This window comes from Mixophyes fleayi, chromosome 3, assembly GCF_038048845.1.
Source record: "Mixophyes fleayi isolate aMixFle1 chromosome 3, aMixFle1.hap1, whole genome shotgun sequence".
NCBI classification, from domain to species: Eukaryota; Metazoa; Chordata; class Amphibia; order Anura; family Limnodynastidae; genus Mixophyes; species Mixophyes fleayi.
The window spans coordinates 157,135,131-157,153,168 of NC_134404.1; the positions used below are offsets into that span (position 1 = coordinate 157,135,131).

General features: G+C 42.6%; 1 protein-coding gene across 2 annotated transcripts in view; it reads left to right on the forward strand.

The window, feature by feature from the left end:
- LOC142144143 (CD109 antigen-like) overlaps window positions 1-18,038 on the forward strand; it is a 155,126-nt gene that overhangs the window by 113,937 nt on the left and 23,151 nt on the right. For both annotated transcript variants that reach the window (XM_075202633.1, XM_075202635.1), the window contains one exon: window positions 11,483-11,711. In XM_075202633.1, coding sequence (XP_075058734.1) covers window positions 11,483-11,711 — 229 coding nt within the window. The remainder of the gene's footprint in view (window positions 1-11,482; window positions 11,712-18,038) is intronic.

Below are 18,038 nucleotides of genomic sequence, written 5' to 3' on the forward strand. Positions count from 1 at the left end.
GGAAACACAGTCAATAATAGCAATAGTCTCAGAGGATGGAAACTCCGGAGGAGAACAACTCAGTCCAGATGGATATGCAATACACCAGCACAGTCAATGAGAAGTATGCATACCGTGGTTCAGATGAGCAGGCTGTTAGAGATAGCTGCAGGGATACCTGAGCGGCAGGGAACAGACGAGATGAGAAGTCCTTGCAGAATGGAAGCGGCAGGTAGGTGCAGCGCACTGTAGGTAGGGCAGCAAGGATGACAAATACTCAGGAAGCAGTAGTATATCGAATTGAACAGCAGGAGACCACGGGAGAATTGAAGCGATGAAGCAGAGCTGGAAGCCGAGGAGCGTAGACTCGATGCTAACAGGCAAGTTGACACAAATGGACACACTGTAGAAGCAGTAGGCAGCAGGTCAGCTGACGGCAGGTAGAATGCAGACTGGAGCGCTGAGACGAGCAGGACTCTGTAAACACGCTGAAGTAGCTAACAGGAATCAGCTGGAACAGTAGCGATGTAACTGTAGATATACGGAGGCAGCGGATAGGAATCAGCTGCTGGAGTCGCGATGAAACACAGGAGAGTTTGCAGTAAGCTGTAACTGTAGATATACGGAGGCAGCGGATAGGAATCAGCTGCTGGAGTCACGAAGAAACACAGGAGAGTTTGCAGTAATCTGTAGCTGTAGATAAACGGAGGCAGCGGATAGGAATCAGCTGCTGAAGACACTAGGAACACGAGGAATAGAAGTGGTCTGGAAACCACAAACGGCAAACAGGAATCAGCATAAGCTGAACACACGAGCAGGCACTGGAACACCTTCAGAGACTCATGAGGAATGAGACTCCAAGATCAGGCCACGTGGTATTGACCACAGGTGCTTAATATAGGGAGTGTTGCCTGATCAGCCAATTAAGTTAAAGGAACAGAACTGAAGGTTAAAAGGGACTGCACATGCGCAGTACCTCATAATAATGGACGGACACGGTTCCTAGCTACCTTAGAAGTAGAACTCACAGTCCGGTGAGTGACAGTACCCCCCCTTTTAAAGGTGGGTACAGAACACCTGGAACCGGGTTTGTCCGGAAATTTGGTATAGAACTTTTTCAAGAGAGCTGGAGCGTTGAGATCTTCAGCTTTGATCCATGAACGCTCCTCAGGACCAAAGCCTTTCCAATGCACGAGGAAACGAAGAACTCCTCGCGAAATTTTAGCATCCAAAACCTGAGTAATCTCAAAGTCTTCCTCCTGATGAACTTGAAGTGGCCGAGGTGCTGAAGGAGGGACCGAGAAACGGTTGATGATGAGAGGTTTGAGCAAGGAAACATGGAAGGCGTTGGAAATACGAAGACTCTTGGGAAGTAAAAGTTTGAAGCAAACTGGATTTATAACTTGAATGATCCTATATGGACCAATAAAACGGGGAGCAAATTTCATGGATGGAACCTTCAAACGAATATTATTAGTAGATAGCCACACCCGGTCTCCGACTTTCAATGGTGGAATAGCCCGTCTCTTTTTGCCCGCAAAAGACTTATATCTGGCAGATGTCTTCTTTAGAGTATCAGAGAGAAGAAAAGTAGGTGACTGAGGGGCACTCAGAGACAATGGATGAGTGTGTATGTAGAATAAAATAAATTTTTATTGATATACCTTAAAATTGTAAATAAGCATTTCATCCTAAACCCAAAAGCTAGCGAAGTATTAAAAACCAAAAAACAAAAACAATAATTGTTAAAATTGCAGATCCACTGCAAACTTAGCTCAGTGGTCATGTAATAGATAATGAACTCAAGGTGGAAAATATCACTATTAATATTAATCGGTTAATATAGAAATAGAAAATTCCACTAATAGCAAAGGATTCCCTATTGACAATAATGACTCTTGGGCTTAAACGATATATAGGATCTAAATCAGAGAAAACCCCTAGGTGGAGGTTATAATAGTGACTTGCTAATATATCATAGTAGCGATATTAAGATAATAAGTAACCTATCAGAGTGAGCCCCTGATTGTATATCTGATTTCCAATGATAAGGAATGTCTTGGAGAGATGCCTATAAGCCTATAAAAGCAGTCCCCCTAGTGGTAGTTAGAATAATATATCTCAGGTCTGTCCTGTGTCATATCATGCTAACTCAGATATAAGGTCTGATAGAGGTCTGATGTGAGAACAAAGTGTGTTTGTATAGACAGACTCACGGAGCAGCGTGGGAATCCTGATGATTATATTAACGCTGAATAACCTACACTATTTATCCCTAAATGCCCTATTTTATCTGGAGCAGCTATTAGGTAAGTCAAGGTAAGGGAGAGTAGTGAAAGCGTGGTTTAATATTTAAACATGTTAGGAACACTGAGCTAAGAAACGCCAACGCGCGTTTCGCTGAACAGCTTTTTCAAGGCTAACCAGAGCCTCTAGTTCGTATGCCTTAAATAGTCAATCAGATCAGCCCCTGAAATGACGCTGTAAAGTTCAGCCAATCACGCCACAGCATAGGTGACATTAATGGACATGTCTATTGACCAATGGGGGGGAAGTTAGAGCGGTTAGGCTCCGCCCCCAAATCGCCGTGGTTGAGATATATCGACGACATTTTTATTTTGTGGGAGGGTGAAAAAGACCTCTTTGAAGAATTCACAAGAATTCTAAACATCAATAATCTCAACCTAAAATTAACATCAGAAATTAATCATACAGCTATCAATTTTCTAGACCTCACCATTTATAAGAGTCCAAATGGCTCTCTCGAGACTGATATCTTTAGAAAACCTACATCTACAAATAGTATCCTCCATCACTCAAGTGCCCATTTCCCACCAGTTCTTAAAGGTGTTCCGAAAGGGGAATTTTTACGTATGAGGCGTAATTGTTCAGATACCAAAATATATCAAACAAGATCAGCAGAACTTACCAATCGTCTAAAGAAAAGAGGTTATGGGAATAAGACCATACAGAAAGCTAAAATCTCTGCAGATCAGAGAGATAGACAGACGCTTATCTATCCATCTCCGAATTCAAATAAGGATAAGGCCTCAGTCAGAATGGTAGGGACTTTTTGTGCAGAATGGCGTGATTTATCAACCATCTTTCAAAAACATTGGCACATCCTGCTATCTGACGAGGACCTTAAGAAAGAATTGGATGATAATATTGCTTTCAGTTGGAGAAGATCAACAAATCTAAGAGATAAATTGGTGCATAGCCATTTACAGTCCCCAAGAAAAGAAGACAATAGACCGAAAGGTTTCTTTAATTGTGGTACATGTAAGGCTTGCCAATTCACTATCCCAACAAAACAATATGTAGACAAATATCGTAAGGTCTGGTACATTACTGAATTCCTAAATTGTAACTCTCAGGGAGTCATTTACTGTCTAATTTGCCCATGTGGACTGAAATATATAGGGATGACTAGCCGCCCTTTCGAAAAAAACGTCTCTTGGAACACATTGGCAATATCAAAAATGCTTTGAGAGACCAGAAGAATTTTAAAAAATTGACTACTGTAGCCAGACACTTTATGAAATGTCACAACTGTGATCCCAAACATATAAAAGCTTTCGCTATGGAGAAAACTGTCCTAAATTTAAGAGGAGGTGACTTACAATCACAATTATTGAGGAAAGAAACAAGAACTATCTTTTTGATGGGCAGTATGTTTCCTAACGGTCTTAATGATTATAATAGCTGTTCTGCCTTTCTATAATACCCAATTTATTACTTATATTCCTATATATATCGTTTCAACGTTTTGTAATACCATGGTATAGATCTTTTTTATTCACACACCACCTTAATGGGTTCATACCCCTTACATCACTCTATGTCTCCATACATAATGATCATAATGATCATAATAGCTACTCTACCTCTTTATAATATTCAAATTATCACTTATACTCGTATATATCGTATCAGCGAATTGTAACACCATGAAATAGGTCCTTCTTATTCACACACCATTCAATTGGGTTTATACCCCTTACATCACTTTATGTCTCCCTACACTAGTCTCACCCTACCCTCCACCCTTAATCCTATCACTGTTTTATTATTGTCACCACCCTTTATCTTTCCTGTTTCAGGTCATCCAGTAATATGATGCTAACTTTAGATTAATCACCACTTTCCTCTCACGAGTGGTTATATTTTCTGATCACTATTCTCTCAATATTTTATCTTTTTCATTAGTTTCACTATCAGATCATTATGATCTATTAGTATGATACATTGGTATTATTTATACTTACCGTAATGTAGATTTATAAACATTTCTAATATATCTTCTTCATCATTCATATGATTAGATTTCTTAATATTTATAATCATTGTATATAATGGAATATATATAATATATAAGTGGTTCACTTTTGCTAACACTTATATACCCATGATTATATAGGAATAGGTAATTGGTATTAATCCTATTTATAATATGAATGGAATCTCCTTTCTGAAAGTTCTTATTTCTGGGCACCATCTGATAAAGTTTCAGACAATGTTAGCAATCGTCACAGTTAGGATTACTGCTGTTTGCTTCTATTTTTAGCTTCTTCATTATCTCTGTATCACGGCGATTTGGGGGCGGAGCCTAACCGCTCTAACTTCCCCCCATTGGTCAATAGACATGTCCATCAATGCCACCTATGCTGTGGCGTGATTGGCTGAACTTTACAGCGTCATTTCAGGGGCTGATCTGATTGACTATTTAAGGCATACGAACTAGAGGCTCTGGTTAGCCTTGAAAAAGCTGTTCAGCGAAACGCTCGTTGGCGTTTCTTAGCTCAGTGTTCCTAACATGTTTAAATATTAAACCACGCTTTCACTACTCTCCCTTACCTTGACTTACCTAATAGCTGCTCCAGATAAAATAGGGCATTTAGGGATAAATAGTGTAGGTTATTCAGCGTTAATATAATCATCAGGATTCCCACGCTGCTCCGTGAGTCTGTCTATACAAACACACTTTGTTCTCACATCAGACCTCTATCAGACCTTATATCTGAGTTAGCACGATATGACACAGGACAGACCTGAGATATATTATTCTAACTACCACTAGGGGGACTGCTTTTATAGGCTTATAGGCATCTCTCCAAGACATTCCTTATCATTGGAAATCAGATATACAATTAGGGGCTCACTCTGATAGGTTACTTATTATCTTAATATCGCTACTATGATATATTAGCAAGTCACTATTATAACCTCCACCTAGGGGTTTTCTCTGATTTAGATCCTATATATCGTTTAAGCCCAAGAGTCATTATTGTCAATAGGGAATCCTTTGCTATTAGTGGAATTTTCTATTTCTATATTAACCGATTAATATTAATAGTGATATTTTCCACCTTGAGTTCATTATCTATTATATGACCACTGAGCTAAGTTTGCAGTGGATCTGCAATTTTAACAATTATTGTTTTTGTTTTTTTGTTTTTAATACTTCGCTAGCTTTTGGGTTTAGGATGAAATGCTTATTTACAATTTTAAGGTATATCAATAAAAATTTATTTTATTCTACATACATACTCATCCATTGTCTCTGAGTGCCCCTCAGTCATCTACTTTTCTTCTCTCTGATACTCTACTATATTTCTGGTGTATAGGGCGCACCGCTCAGGATGTTTTTTACTACAATTCAATCATCCTGATTGATAGGCCATAATATTTGGAGCCTATTATTAGACATTGGTATGAAACTTACCTAGTGTGGATATCTTTTCTTTTTCATAAACAACAGATGTCTTCTTTAAACAGGTTTTTACCTGAGCCCAAATATTTTTGAAGGTTTGACACAAAGTCTCAACAGCAGGAACTTGGGTGGGCGGGAGGGCAGGAAATTCCGGGAAAGACGGATGGTGACCGTAAACCACAAAGAATGGAGTTTTAGATGATGACTCATGGTACATGTTGTTATGAGCAAATTCAGCCCAAGGAAGTAATTCTACCCAGTTGTCTTGATTGGCTGACGAGAACATCCTTAAGAAAGTCTCAAGATCTTGGTTGACTCTTTCAGTTTGTCCGTTCGATTGGGGATGGTAGGAAGATGAGAGTGCCAATCGTATGCCCAAGGTCTTGCAAAGGGCCCGCCAGAATCTGGAAATGAATTGTACTCCTCTATCTGACACGATCTCGGACGGACATCCATGGATACGGAAAATTTCTCTAATGAAATGTTCAGCCAGGGTAGAAGAAGAAGGTAAACCAGACAAGGGAACAAAATGCGCCATCTTTGAAAATCTATCCACCACTACCCAAATGGTGTTGCAATTCTTATTAGGAGGAAGCTCAGTAACAAAGTCCATACTAATATGGGTCCAAGGCTTAGATGGAATGGGTAGTGGCTGAAGCAACCCCGCTGGAGTTATGCGGGGGGTTTTGAACTGGGAGCATAATTCGCATGCCGCGATAAACTCTTTGACATCTCTCCTCATAGAAGGCCACCAATAACTTCGAGAGAGGATTTCAAAGGTCTTGCGTTCACCAGCGTGTCCAGAGAAACGAGAAGAGTGAAACCATGAAAGGATTTTTTTCCTAAGAGCAGGAGGCACGAGGGTCTTCCCAAATGGTAGCACTTTAGTGGAAGAAGCAGCCAGAGAAACACATTTTGGGTCTAATATAAAGTGGTTAGGACTCTCTTCAACGTCTGGGGATGCCACAAAGGCTCGGTCAATCGGACAATCCCATGAACGATGAGGGGGAAGACGTTCAGACTGAGCTTTATCAAAGACGTCGGCAAATGAAGCATACTGAGGAGGAAGTCCCGGTGAGGAAGGTGAAATGGAGGTTTGCTGTATTTTACGAGGAACAACACGAGAAAGACAATGTTGGTGACATTCAGGTCCCCAAGACGTAACTTAAGGAGTGCGCCAGTCAATCTGGGGAGAATGACATTGAAGCCATGGAAGGCCTAAAACAATCGGACTTGTAGTAACAGGAAGGATTAAAAACGAAATTTCTGCTCGGTGTAGAACACCAATCTGAAGGGTAACTGAAGACGTACTTTGGGTGATGAGACCGTTGATAATACGTGATCCATCGATAGCCGTCACCGTAATAGGAGTCTTCAGGGTAATCACTGGTAGGGACCATTGATTTACAAGGGATTCAGAAATGAAATTTCCCGCAGCTCCTGAATCAATCAGAGCTTGGGACTCAAAAGACTTAGTAGCAAATGTAATGGTAACGTCAAATGCACAGATTTTTGATTTCTAAGAGATGGAGAGAACTCCAGGGACCCTAACTTCACCTCTCCAGAACTAGTTAGGGCCTGGCATTTCCTGATTTTTTGGGGGCATGACTGGCGCATATGTGTGGCATCAGCACAATAGATACAAAGTCTATTCTTGATTCTTCGATTCCTCTCTGCAGAGGTTAGTTTGGAACGTCCAATCTCCATCGGTATTACCGGAGATGAAGCAGGACGAATTTGAGAAGTGGGACGAAGAGTTGTTTTAGCTGAAGTAATTCTCTCAGAGTCCCTCTCACGAAATCTGAGATCCACACAATGACAAAGAGAAATCAAATCTTCTAAAGACGTAGGGAGTTCTTGAGTAGTCAGTGCATCTTTAATTTTGTCCGAGAGCCCCTGCCAGAAGGCGGCAATTAACGCTTCAGTGTTCCACTGAAGCTCAGAGGCTAAGATCCTAAATTGGATGATGTACTGTCCTACTGTACGAGAACCCTGTCGTAAACGAAGAATGCTGGAGGCAGCGGAAATAACACGACCTGGTTCATCGAATACATTACGAAACATGGAAATAAATTTGGCACTATCCTGTAACAACGGATCATTTCTTTCCCACAGAGGGGAAGCCCATGCGAGAGCTTGTCCGGAGAATAATGAGATGAGATAGGCCACTCTGGAACGATGAGTCGAAAAGTTTTGAGGTTGGAGCTCAAAATGTACTGAGCATTGGTTGAGGAAACCTCTACAAGTTTTGGGATCTCCATCATACTTTGACGGAGTTGGCAGGTGAAGCGTGGAAGCCGTAGACACCTGGGATGGCACTGGGGAAACGGAGGAAGGCACAGGAGCATCAACAGTAGCTGTGATATTCTGCACAGACGTTCCTTGGGAGGCTAACGCCTGGTAACACCGCAGCAAATGCCGTTGGCGAACTTCCTGTTGTTCCACACGGGTGACCAGATGCTGCAGCATCTCTTTAGCTGTGGGTTCCGAATCTGGGTCTGTCATGGCCTGATCTTACTGTCACGGGCACTAGGAGTCTTTACCCAGTATCACCCGCTGATGGTCTTATCAGAGCAGTAGAGTTGGTATATGATACTCTGATGGCAGGGTGATAATGGAACTGGAAACAGCAGATGGTTAGAGAATGCTCAGAAAGTCTATGACTAGCAGCACTGGTAAACAATAGGTAACTGAACACGAGGATCTAGATGGACAAGGACACGTGAGGGTAGTCAGTGGTCTGCGCACGGCAAGTTGTACCACTGCTATAGTGAGAAGAATGTCCAGGAGTAATAAGGAGGTGGAAGTCAGCGGTCTGCGTATAGCAAGTTGTACCGCTGTCTGTAGTGAAGGAATGGAATCCAGGTGAAGGTAACGGGGAAGTCAGTGGTCTGCGAGTAGCAAGTTGTACCACTGCTTATGTGAGAGGATATATGCAACTGGTGACACAGGGAAACAGGAATCAGTGGTCTGCCTCTAGCAAGTTGTACCATTGAATATATATGTGAGGAAGGACACGAGGAGATAAATGCTATGCAGAGTCTACACGGGTACACTGAACTTGATCCCACGTTGAACTGCACACAATAATAATAATGAATGAACAGCACTGCACAGATAAACAAAGTCACTCAAATAGTCCAGCAAAAGGAAACACAGTCAATAATAGCAATAGTCTCAGAGGATGGAAACTCCGGAGGAGAACAACTCAGTCCAGATGGATATGCAATACACCAGCACAGTCAATGAGAAGTATGCATACCGTGGTTCAGATGAGCAGGCTGTTAGAGATAGCTGCAGGGATACCTGAGCGGCAGGGAACAGACGAGATGAGAAGTCCTTGCAGAATGGAAGCGGCAGGTAGGTGCAGCGCACTGTAGGTAGGGCAGCAAGGACGACAAATACTCAGGAAGCAGTAGTATATCGCATTGAACAGCAGGAGACCACGGGAGAGTTGAAGCGATGAAGCAGAGCTGGAAGCCGAGGAGCGTAGACTCGATGCTAACAGGCAAGTTGACAAAAATGGACACACTGTAGAAGCAGTAGGCAGCGGGTCAGCTGACGGCAGGTAGAATGCAGACTGGAGCGCTGAGACGAGCAGGACTCTGTAAACACGCTGAAGTAGCTAACAGGAATCAGCTGGAACAGTAGCGATGTAACTGTAGATATACGGAGGCAGCGGATAGGAATCAGCTGCTGGAGTCACGATGAAACACAGGAGAGTTTGCAGTAAGCTGTAACTGTAGATATACGGAGGCATCGGATAGGAATCAGCTGTTGGAGTCACGATGAAACACAGGAGAGTTTGCAGTAATCTGTAACTGTAGATATACGGAGGCAGCGGATAGGAATCAGCTGCTGGAGTCACTATGAAACACAGGAGAGTTTGCAGTAATCTGTAACTGTAGATATACGGAGGCAGCGGATAGGAATCAGCTGCTGGAGTCACGATGAAACAGGAGAGTTTGCAGTAAGCTGTAACTGTAGATATACGGAGGCAGCGGATAGGAATCAGCTGTTGGAGTCACGATGAAACACAGGAGAGTTTGCAGTAATCTGTAACTGTAGATATATGGAGGCAGCGGATAGGAATCAGCTGCTGGAGTCACGATGAAACACAGGAGAGTTTGCAGTAATCTGTAACTGTAGATATACGAAGGCAGCGGATAGGAATCAGCTGCTGGCGTCACGATGAAACACAGGAGAGTTTGCAGTAATCTGTAACTGTAGATACACGGAGGCAGCGGATAGGAATCAGCTGCTGAAGACACTAGGAACACGAGGAATAGAAGTGGTCTGGAAACCACAAACGGCAAACAGGAATCAGCATAAGCTGAACACACGAGCAGGCACTGGAACACCTTCAGAGACTCATGAGGAATGAGACTCCAAGATCAGGCCACGTGGTATTTACCAGAGGTGCTTAATATAGGGAGTGTTGCCTGATCAGCCAATTAAGTTAAAGGAACAGAACTGAAGGTTAAAAGGGACTGCACATGCGCAGTACCTCATAATAATGGACGGACACGGTTCCTAGCTACCTTAGAAGTAGCACTCACAGTCCGGTGAGTGACAGGCTGTACCACTGGACTGGACACAGGACAGCACCACTGGACTGGACTTATATGGCAGTACCACTGGACTGGACTTAAGCAGCACAGGACAGCACCACTGGATTTAAATGGCTGTACCACTGGACTGGACACAGGACAGCACCTCTGGACTGGACTTATATGACACTACCACTGGACTGGACTTAAGCAGCACAGGACAGCACCACTGGAATTATGGCAGCACCACCACTGGACTGAGCAGGACAGAGCACAGGACAGCACCACTGGACTGAGCAGGACAGCACCACTGGACTGAGCAGGACAGAGCACAGGACACCACCACTGGACTGAGCAGGACAGAGCACAAGACAGCACCACTGGACTGAGCAGGACAGCACCACTGGACTGAGCAGAACAGAGCACAGGACACCACCACTGGACTGAGCAGGACAGAGCACAGGGCAGCACCACTGGACTGAGCAGGACAGAGGACACCACAAAAACACCCTCCCTCTTCCCTCTCCAATGCCCGAGTGAAGATTGCGGCGGGAAGCGGGGAATAATATGAACCCGGATCTCGCGAGATCCGACGGTGGGATGATGACGTTTTGCCTTGTTCTGAGTTTTGCGTCGGGTGGGAATCCCCGAACAGTGCTCGGCTCCTGCTCGGATCGGCACTGTTCGGGGGTGTTCGGATTTCAAAAATCCGAACCCGCTCACCCCTAATTTTTACATATACTTTTATTGTATAGGTTGTGTAATTGATTGTGAGTTGCAGGAGCAATTTTTGGTTTTAGAAAAATGGCGCAGTACCTCACATACTAGTGTGGAGACAATGTATTTGTCCATGTGAGCTATGCCCACTATATTGTGTTTATTTGAATTTGCTACGCTTGAGTGGATATAGCGCATCACATTCACCATGCTACAAATGCTGCATTGTGCAGTTAATTTCAAATAAACATGATCCACCTGCACGTAACTATTATAATAAATTATTTGTAATTAAATATCTGTATTTACAAGGCATCTGTCCCTTTTCTATGGTGCGCATATTAAATATCCTCAACTATTTTCTTATTTTCTCTTTAATTTAAAAATATTCTGATTCATCATTTTCTTTTGCCATGGTAAATATATGTTTGTAATGATGTCATTCTACCAATTTTATTCTCAGGGGGACATTTTTGTTTGCTTCTTTGTATCCTAAAGATAAAGATGGTTTCTATTGTTTTAGGTTGTCTGCATTTGTCCTGCGTTGTTTTTTAAAAGCACGACAGTTTATATTGGTCGACCCTGTAGTGCTTCATGATACGCTTACATGGCTTCTAAAGCACCAGAAGAAAAATGGAGAATTTTGGGAACCAGGAAGAGTAATAAGCAGTCGGCTTCAAGGAGGTCTTTATAGTCCAGTTACTTTGACTGCGTACATAATGGCTGCTCTTATTGAATATCCTGGACTCCTGGTAAGGAATCACTTTTCTGTATTATATCTATGTGCAAATCTTACATTTATGAGTCCAATGTTCACAATTTTTATTCTCCACAATTTTAATTTTCCTTCTAAGTTGAGTAGAGTGAACCCTGAAGCATTCACTACTTTGGGAATCTGCTGTTCAGTTAATTTTGTGAATAAGTATTTTTTAACATTATTACTTTAACTTTGCAGAGCATCTTTGATACAGTGGTGACAATCTCAAATAGTTTAAACCAACATAATAACACTTGCCAAATTATTGTAAATTAGTCTGGGAAAGACGCTACACATTTAAGTGATAACCCTTAGCACAGTAACTCTATGTATTCTACATATGGTAGGTTAGTATTATTATTATTATTATTATTAATAACCTTTATTTATAGGGCACCACATGAGGTCCGCAGTGCGGAACAGAGGGCAAACAATAAGACAGTACATGGTTTAACAGTACAATACAGTACCCAAATAACACTACAACTCACAATACAGTTACTGATAGCCTGGAAGCAAAAAGTAATGAGAAACAGGAGGAAGAGGGTCCTGCTCACTAGAGCTTACAATCTAAATGGAGAGTGGCAGACAAATGATTGACACATGGGGTGAGCCAATGTAAGGGGATCTGAGGACAAGAAGCAAGAGAGGGAGAAATGGAGGATAAAAGAGGGAGAGGTATACTATATGGTGAAGTGTTTAAGTGGAGGACTGGTAGGATTTTCTTAACAGGTGGGTTTTCAATGACCTTTAAAGTTATACAGGCTAGGGGATAGTTGAGATAGAGGGAGTTTATTCCAGTGGTGGGGGGAAACACAGGAGAAATCTTGGATAAGGGAGATAAATTTGGTTACCAGAAGGGAGGAAAGGCAACGGTCATTGTCCAACCGGAGAGGGCGGGAGGAAATATTTATGAGGGTGGAGATGTAGGGAGCAGTAGCATTGGAGGGGGCTTTATACATGAGGATGAGGAGCTTGAAGAGGATTAGATAGGGGAAGTAGAGAAAATGTAAGGCTAGGCAGAGAGGGGAGGCAGATGTGGAGCAGCGAGATAGGAAGATAAGTCTAGCTGCAGCATTAAGTATAGATCGAAGAGGAGTGAGATGGGAGCCGGGGAGGCCAGTAAAGAGAAGTTTGCCGATGAGGAATGATCAGTAAGTGGAGAAAGAGTTTTGGTGGCATCCTGTGAGAGAAAGGGTCTAATATGAGCCATGCTGCAGAGCAGAAAGCAACAGGGTTGGGCAAGAGTTTGAATGTGAGGGGTGAAAGAGGGAGGAGTCAATAATGATATCTAGGAAATGTAGTTCGGGAACATAAGAGTTAATGGTGTTATCAACAGAAACAGAGAGGATGGAAGGGGGGGGAGACTCTTCATGGAGGGAAGACAATGAGTTCGGTTTTGGCCATGTTAAGTTTGAGAAAGCATAAGGACATCCAGGAGGAGATTTGCAGAGAGGCAACTGGGCACTCGAGAGAGGAGGGAAGGGGAGTGATCAGAAGATGAGAGGTAAAGTTGAGTGTTGTTAAAATAGAGATGGTACTGGAGACCAAAGGAATTGATGAATTTACCCAATGAGGAGGTGTGCAGAGAGAAGAGCAGAGACCCAAGGACAGAATCCTGTGGTACTCCTATGGGAAGGATTGATGGGGGGAGGAGGAACCAGAGGTAGAAACATAGAAGAACTGGTTGGTAAGGTAGTATGTGAACCACGAAAGGACAATGTCAAAAATGCCAATGGTGTGAAGGGTGTGGAGTAGGAGAGGGAGATCGATGGTGTCAAAGGCCACAGAGAGGTCCAGGAGGATAAGCAGAGAGAAGTGAACCCTGAATTGACTGAGAAGATTGTTAGTGACTTTGGTTAAGGCAGTTTCTGTGGAGTGGAGTGGAGTGGAGGGGACGGAAGTCAGATTGGAGAGCATCAAGGAGGGAGTTGTCAGAAAGGTAGTTGCTGCGACTGTCGTAGACAAGACGCTCAAGTATTTTGTAGGCAAAGGGGAGAAGAGAAATGGTACTGTGAGGTGGGGTCAAGATTTTTTAAGAATGAGTAAGACAAGCACATGTTTAAAGGATAAGGGGCAGATGCCAGTGGAGAGGGACAGACTGAAGAAGTGAGCAAGGTGGGATCAGGAAGTGGGGGAGAGGGAGCAAAGGAGGTGAGAGGGGAAGGGATCCATGGGGAAGGTTGAGGGAAGAGATGGTAATATAAGAGAATGAACTTCATCACTCATAGTGGGGCAGAAGGAGCACAAAAGGTGGTGGCTGGAGAGAGAGGAGGGTGGAATGATATGGGTAACAGAATAGCGATGAATGGAGGAGATTTAGTGTCTAATGGCCTCAATTTTGAAAGTGAAAAAGGAGGCAGTGGCAGTAAGGGTGGATGGGAGGGGAGAAGGGGGGGCAAAGGAATGTGCTGAAAGAGACAAAAAAGCGGCAAAGATCGGAGGACTGTGATGAGATGAGAGAATTGAAGAAGGATTGTTTTGCATTTTAGCATTTAGCTCCACTGTGGTATATGTGACTGAAGCAGTCACATAACACTGAGTCAGAGAGACAGAGCAGCAAGAGGACCACTCCTACTGCTCTGTTAGGGTAGCTTTCTGTTATGACCTTTAGGTGCCTCTTGTACCTCTTCATTGTGAAGCTGGCAGAAGGGCACCTCAGTGGCGCCCCCCAAAGTCAGGCACCCTAGGCAGCTGCCTAATGGTAGCTGTCACGCTGTAGGCCTATGAAGGCTGAAGATAAGTAGACACTAACCGGTATTAGTGCAACTGGTCAAACAGGTGCGGAGTCTAACTTACCCCTGGTGTTCACCAGGGACCCCCGCAAGGAGGTTTGGACTTCGCAGCAGAGAGCACGCAGGTCGCGGTCCTATTAGCCAGTTACCAGTGTAGCGTAGAGAGGTCAGACGGTTCCGGGTCACAGCAATCAGGTATATAGATACAAAAGGGAAATCCAGAAGAGTAGTCGCCAAGCCAAAGTCACGGTACAGAATGGGTCACAGAGAAAGAGGATGGTCGCCAAGCCGGGTCACAACGATAAACAGGAAGCAGGATACTCAGGGAAAAACAAGGGAGTGTGGAAGCCAGGAACACTGGTGGTGAACCTGTTACTTTGGCACCCTAATGGTGCCAGAGGCAGGTTTAAATAGAATCCAGACTGAGTTCATTGGTGGAGAGAGCGAAGGCGGCAGCGGAAACTGAAGCAGCGTCCCGTTGCCTAGCAACGCGACTGAGACCAGGGCGCATGCGCCCGCTATCCAGAAGTCCGCGGCAGCTGACGGAGGGATCAGACGTCCGTTCCCCGTCTGACAGGGAATTAGCGGGGACGTCGTCTGACAGTAGCCTCAGGACTGGTGGCACTGACTGAGCAACATAATGTGTGGAACATTACTGGTATATGCGGAAGCACACCTGTGTAGGCATAATGCACGGGGCTCAACTGATGTGTGGGGCTGATATAATACATGTGACTGTAAATTGTGGTACTGCACAATACAGAAAATGGGGGGGGGAGGGAATTAACTGAGGCCCTAAACATTTTCATATCTTTTGAATGCCAAGCATAAAACTTGTATGGGGGGTAAATTTAATGTTGGCTGGGGGTCCTATTTTGACTAAAACCTTCATTGGTTTGTGCTATTGATGCCGACAGGCACAGTAGATTTAACATGGGACTTCATCTCACAGATCTAGCACTAGAACATTTCCAGTTATGCTTAAATGCAAAAGTAGCTATTTTCCAATGCAAAAGTTAAACCCTGACCATAGGTTAATGGTTCCTTTAAAGGGGATTACATAACACTAAGATAGTAGTACACATTTTCTGCATAACTAATTTTAAACTTGATTAAAATGTATTAATGCAGTAAGCAGCTTTTTCCCCCAGTCAGTATATAAGTAATTACTCTTCTTTTTTTATAAGTGGGCTCATTTAGAGTTGAATGTATGCTCCCCTTTTCTCTTTGCATAAGATACACATTTGCGCACTATACCTGGAAGGTGAATTGGGGCTGGCAAATGTACGCAGTGGAGAGGATGATTACTAACTAGCTGCTGATTGTGTATTGACCCCTCCAACTGATGGTACTATAATCATTAGCATCATGGCTGTTCTATATCAAGTTGTGGCTGTCTATTCCTATTGATAATTCCATGTGGACTACCGCAGAAATGAAGCTTCCCATTTAGAGGGTACTTTGACAGTTGTGAACTTGTCTTTTTCGGTAGTCATACCTGCATGCTTAATATAAATCTGGTGCAAATAATACTATTTTTTAATCTGAACGCTTCTCAAGACACAACATAATATAGACATAAGTACGCTTTTTTTTGGGTGCATCTTTTCCCACCTGTATTTGGTGTCCATATCCATCCAAATCTAAATGAGCTCTACAAAAATGAATTCATGTGCTAAATAAGGTGAATATGTCTTTGCATATTAAGCTACAGTATGGTTATGTACTTTATGGTAATTTACAGAAGTGTTGACATGCAGATGCTGTTTTGTAATGACATGCCATTTTTACACAAAGCGCATTGATTATTGTGTCAATGCAGTGCATACTTGCCGGGAGGCTCCTGAATTTTGGGGAGTCCTCCTGGACTCCCAGAGGAGTAGGCAAACCTCCCGGATTCGCCAAAAGTCACGGCATTGAATGGCGTGACTTAAATGCGTCATTAAGCCCCACCCCCGTTATTCAATGCCGTGACTGTTGGCATTTTATAGTGGGGGCGGAGCTATGGTGACGCAACAACGTCATCACGCCCCCTCCTACCCCCTGTCACATGACTTCTCTCGGGATCTCCCAAGAGAGATAGAAGATTTGAAAGTTGGCATGTATAATATAGTGGTACCTGAGGAGGATGCTTGACTTTTAAACTCCTCATGTAAGGAACTAGGTAGTTCTGGGCTTTCCTTGCTGCACATATGAACATTGTGTTGCACCCATTACTAAAAATCGAGAAAGTTTTTATCCGCTTAATGTAATGGAGAATGTGCAATTGTAGTATGTTCTTGCTATTACTGCAGAGCCTTTTCCGACCTGGAAAATGACTTGTTTTTATGGGTACTCTAAAGGTGCCTGTAATTGGGAGCTATCCTATGCCTCATTGGGATGACATTTACACCAACCACTCGTAAAAGTCAGTAGAGTGTAGTGTTGCCAAATACCAAATTAATTAAAACTATTAGTTTACCAAATGTGACACATGAAATAAAAACAGTACTAAAGCTACAACTCATAAATAAATAAATTAAACTATAAATGAAACTTGAGCCAGCAGTAATTTAGCACACAACTTCATTAAGTTCACCTTTTACATATGTATTGTAAAGTGTCATTACGCAGGGATTTGTAGTGAAGGTTTAACTCACGGTGGGCTTTTTCATGTCACATATGAAGGTAATGAAATGTGCTGTGTGACTTCTTATTCTTATGCTTTTGTTTAACATGTTTTTATTGGTGGATTGAAAAATCTTCGTGACTTAGGTTATAAAAAATATTTGTGGAGTACAGGGGATTCCTCCAGTTAAGGCTTTCAAAAAGTATTATGAAATCATCTGCTTCATACCATGTGGAATATGTCATAATAGCACAGTTTATGTGTGATTTTCTCCAATGATTCAATTTTATAATAGGTTCAACACAGACATGACCTTTAAATTGAAAACATTGCCTATAAAAATGGTGACTTGGAAAAAAATAGCTCACTTTGTAATGGTATGTCTCAATAGTATTGGGAAGATATTCTTGTTGCTCCAAAACAAGTAATGCATCCTGGAGAACTTACAAAGGCAATACAATTACATGCTGGAAAATAACAATAAATGTTACCACTACAGCGTCATGCACATTCTCTAATTTTTGCTTGTAACATTGATCGTGAGTAGAAAGTATTCTAAGCAGCATAGACTATGTCTTCCAAGTACAGCTGAAAATCTGGTTGACAAATATAGTTCAGGAACACTAGGGATCCAGATTGCCCCCAAAGATCTGTAATAGGAAAAAAATATATATTTTTTTTCTTTTATCTGCTACCAGGGGTTGAGTAAACTCTGTATCACAATATTAAACACATAGCGGTATATTTACTAAAAAGTAGAGATGTTGCCTATAGCAACCAATCAGGTTCTAGCTGTCATTTTCTAGAATGTACTAAATAGATGAGAACTAGAATCTGATTTGTTGCTATAGGCAATATCGCTACTTTTTCAAACTCGCAGTTTAGTAAATATACCCCATACAGTGTAATGTAAATGTAAAGTGCAAATTGCACCAAAATGGCCTGTGCAGCCAATGAGCAGTCAGCTCTTTATAGGTCG